General features: G+C 36.2%; 1 protein-coding gene across 1 annotated transcript in view; it reads right to left on the minus strand.

Annotated features, from left to right (window-relative positions):
• Nucleotides 1-355: 355 nt before the first annotated feature.
• LOC107711958 (cAMP-dependent protein kinase type II-alpha regulatory subunit-like) overlaps nt 356-4400 on the minus strand; it is a 32153-nt gene continuing 28108 nt past the window's right edge. Inside the window, exons 5-10 of the mRNA XM_016517060.1 lie at nt 3484-3637; nt 3186-3287; nt 2952-3026; nt 2057-2122; nt 1581-1719; nt 356-1495 (exon numbers count right to left, since the gene is read on the minus strand). Coding sequence (XP_016372546.1) covers nt 1371-1495; nt 1581-1719; nt 2057-2122; nt 2952-3026; nt 3186-3287; nt 3484-3637 — 661 coding nt within the window. The 3' untranslated portion in view covers nt 356-1370. The remainder of the gene's footprint in view (nt 1496-1580; nt 1720-2056; nt 2123-2951; nt 3027-3185; nt 3288-3483; nt 3638-4400) is intronic.

Consider the following 4400-nt stretch of genomic DNA (forward strand, 5'->3'; position numbering starts at 1 on the left):
ACAAAATGCAATTTAATATTTTACTCTCAGGTAATTGTAGGGAATAGTAAATGATAATGAAGACACATTTCCTTCAACATTTTTTTCCCATTTAATATAACAACTACCATATGGCGTCGATGCTACCATTGAGAGTGGACTTCTCAAATCGAAATGGAAAAACTTAACTGTTTACTTGAAAACAATAATATAATGTTCCCCCCCCCCAAATGCAATAAAGGAAAGTGTATCCAAAAATATCCAAGATGCCTGGCAAATGACCAATTTTGTCAGTCATTAAATGCATTTTGAACACTACTGTATACCCCACACCCTCTCCCCAAAGAAAAAATATCCCCAAATAAAAGCAGACACCCTGATTTATCCAAAGTTTATTAAAAGTACAATCTGTAAATGCTGAAACTAGCCAACCCTCAGAGATGTTAACCAACTAACAACCAACTAATGCCCTAAAGAAAAAAAAATAACACTCCATTCCAAAACACTTGTATGGTGTCTCCATTCAAAAGATTACAAACACAAAACTGATTCCTGACATTTAAATGGCACTGTTCCTAATTACAGACCGCACCTTCCATCACACACACAAACATTCGCAACATAAGAGTCCCAGCAGGTTACCAAAATGTCTGCTTTATTTATTTTTCAGGATGACTCATTCAGAAAAACTAAAAGGAAAATTCCGCACTAGATTCGGCCTCGCATCCTCCAATTAGGGGGCAGTGTAACAGGGAATCAACCTTCAACAAAAATAATAATAATGATAATGATAATAATAATACATTAATCAAATACAACATGTAGAGTTTAACTGAGAAAAATCGGTCACTGTGGATACCACCAAAAACTTTTATGCACCAACAGCAGGGAAAGGAAACAGGTCATATTTAAACAAGTTTATCAAAGCTTTGCATTATCATAAAATGCTCTAAAACGTTGAATTTTTGCACTTTTTTGCATTTTTTTTATTGAAAGATAACTTTTTTTCTTGTTTAAACAAATTATTTTATCGTCTCTTTTTCTCTATTCTTTGTTGTGACTGCAAGTGACCATGAGAAAGGATGGGTCCTTGGCTGGGAATTTTTGGTGTAAGTGAATGTGTGTGTGCGTATGTCCTCTCCAGGCTGTGGTTGGTTCAGGGTCACAGAAGTTGAGCTGGTAATGTTTCTATTTCGTACTGAGCAGCTGACGCAATGACATCAGGCGTGTGTGTGTTTGTGAGGTATGATTTGAAAGTGTGAGTGTGTTGGCTGAAGAATGAGTGCACATAAAAAGGAATGCGTGCCTACAAAATGTTTTGGGAGTGTATAACATATGTGTCATGTTGTATAGTGTGTGTGTGTATGTACGTAAGGCACGGCCAGTCTGTCTCAGTCCCTCAGGTCCACACTGGATCCAAACAGAGCCACCAGCTGCTCCTCATAGTGGGCAATATTCCTCTTCATGATCTCCTTGCAGGGCCCCAGCAAACGCTCGAAGGCTTGTATGTCGATCACTGAAACACAAACATTGTTGGAACATACGGCACACATTTTATTTCAATGCAAAAAATTAAGTTAGACGGACTCAGAGATACTTACCCAAGCATTTGACGTCCCCTACAGCATAGGCTGAGGCAGCACGTGGTTTATTAGTGACGAGAGCAAGTTCTCCGAAATACTGCCCTCTACTGCAGCGAGCAATCTCCACCTCAGCGTTATCCTGTCTGTCTGCTTTTGTCTAAAATTACATTTTGGCATTACAGTGGTGGGAAATTAAAAAAAATTTGAACAGTCAGAAAGACCACTGCAATAGTTAAGTAGAACTGCAAAAATAACTGGATGCCAAACATAAGCTAGTGGTTAAGTAAAACTCTATTTACGATTCTCAAATTTTTGAGGAAAAACAGTCTATGAATGGCTGTCTCTGCATTTTAATCTAGGACAGAAAGTATTTAATTTAATAAAAAAATGAAAATCTGAAAAGGAACATCTGAACCTTTTTTTAGCACATTAAAGGAGTTTAAAAGGTATAATTTAACACAATGAAAGACAGGGAAAAAGATAAAGGAACTTACTTTACTCTTCATCATAATCTTCACCTCGCCAGACTCCACAGTGTAGAAGCAATCAGCCATATCGCCCTGGTGATAGAGCAGCCCATAATAGTAATGATTAATGATACAATAGCATCAGTCAAGAGTCCTGATCTTCAGTACTGCTCTATTATTACAATGCTATAATTACACCTGCTGTGTGTCTGTTGGTTCTTTCAGACATGCTGTAGCTGCTCAAGTGTGTGAGAGGATATCAAGATTCTCAATGGCATCATCCACTGACTCCAACTAAATGAATGTGTCTTATATGTATAGAGGTAAATGTACAGTGGCATTAGATAACAATATGCAAAGTATATGGCATTTTTCAAAATACTTTTAATTACTGGTGCTTTTTAGTGGATGTATGGAATCATTTTAATTTTGTAAAGCACTTTTTTGTTCTGTTACAAAACAGCTTTACAGAAAATCATAATTTTAATATTCATAATAAGTCTACATTTAATAGTTTAGGGCTGGGGGATAATGTACATTTATAAACAATCATTCACATTTGTTCTAAATGATTCAGACATTTTCTATGTCCATATATAACCTTATGTGAGTGTACTGTATGAAATTTAAATGAGTTATTAATTTTTAATTATGACAGAGGTGTTCTAGAAGAGTAACAAAAGATGGAGGTTATCATAATAACTTTGAACATGTTCCATTGACAATCAGACATTGTCACAATACTTTGTCTTAATTTTGAATACCATATCTATTATTTTATCTTTAAAACCATAAAAAATTATTTTGATGAACTGTTTTGTTTGAAAGGTGTAGTCTTTGAAGTAAAGGAAGTTTATTGTTGTCGTCCAATGACATTCATACACTTTCAGTTCCTACTTTGTGTGACAACTGTAAAGCTCACCTGCATAATAATACGCTCTCCACCCTGAAATGATTTTACACCCAGCACATCAACAATCTTCATCCTTTCAGATATCTATGAAATAGAAAGATGGGGATTATTTCATCAGCAGTCTAATAATGCAACCGTGTTCCTCTCCTCATCCTAAAGATTTTCTTCAATGTTGCCCGATACTCTTCCACAGAACCACTAAAAACGTTTGGCAACAGAATAAACGTTCAATCATTTTCTCACCTCTAGTGATTTGAGCAGTGGGACAGACTCAATGAAGGTTTCGTACATCCTTCTCTTCTTCGCATTGTTCTTCACTACGAGTCTACGGAACGTTGCCCGATCCTGAAACAGACATTCCGTTAGTATCTGAAATTATTCTTATGACACACTTACTTTCAGTCTTCATATTTGTTGCAAGTACAATGAAAGTCAAATTGCTGTCCTGTGAAAGTGAAGCTGAAGTCATTCAGTGTTTTAACTACATTTCCACAAGGTTACAGAGCACTTTGTCAGCTCACTTGCTCTCTCACACACTCACCAGTCCCCAGAGGGCTCCCTCTTCCTTGGCAATGATGGTTGCAGCACGTGGAGTGTTGTACATGAGGGCCAGTTCTCCGAAACTGCCCTTATTATCATACTGACCCACACAGCAGCCCACACCATCCTTCTGTACCATGATATCATACACACCCCTGCAAATGGACAAAAACATATTCAGTTAGGTCTGTGGTGGCGATTATATTGTTACTATTCTGATATACTGACCTATAGGTATTGACATTCAATATTAGGAATATTATTATGGTTTGTGATAAACAATGAATAGGAATTCACATAAATTGCTTCCAGAAACCTCACAGTTCCTTTAATGAATCCAAATTGAGTCACATCATGATTAGGGCTGCTATAATCAATAAAATCACTAAAGCAAATAACTGAATGGCAATATCAAATAATTGGGTCTGTGCACAATAAACATTCACCACTTTGCAGTAGTGAAAAAAGCCCAATTCATAGGTTATAACCATATATAGTTTTCATGGTCAGGTTGCCAGGTGAAGCACAGCTCCATGCATTTGAGAGGTGCTTTTCATCTGGACATAGGATATTATATTACTGATATAATGTAAGATTAACATAATACTACTGTTTAATTCAAATCTGCAGGTGTTATAAATTCTAAATAATGTTGCCATTTTTAAAAACAAACTCTCCTAAGAACAAGCCACTGATTAGGGCTGGGCAAAAAAAAAAATTTTTCCGATATATCGTTTTTTAAAATGTGGTCGATTCAATATCGATTCACAAAGGTCACGAATCGATTTTTTTCAATATTTATTTCCACAAACATTGAACATAAGATTTACGTTAATCTTATTACTAGTCTAATCCACTAGATGTCACCCCCTTATTTGCCTTGCGCGATGTTACAACGGAGAGTCCGTCATTCATTCA

The sequence above is a fragment of the Sinocyclocheilus rhinocerous genome, unplaced genomic scaffold, assembly GCF_001515625.1.
Source record: "Sinocyclocheilus rhinocerous isolate Xijiao unplaced genomic scaffold, SAMN03320098_v1.1 scaffold1168, whole genome shotgun sequence".
In the NCBI taxonomy this organism is placed as follows: domain Eukaryota; kingdom Metazoa; phylum Chordata; class Actinopteri; order Cypriniformes; family Cyprinidae; genus Sinocyclocheilus; species Sinocyclocheilus rhinocerous.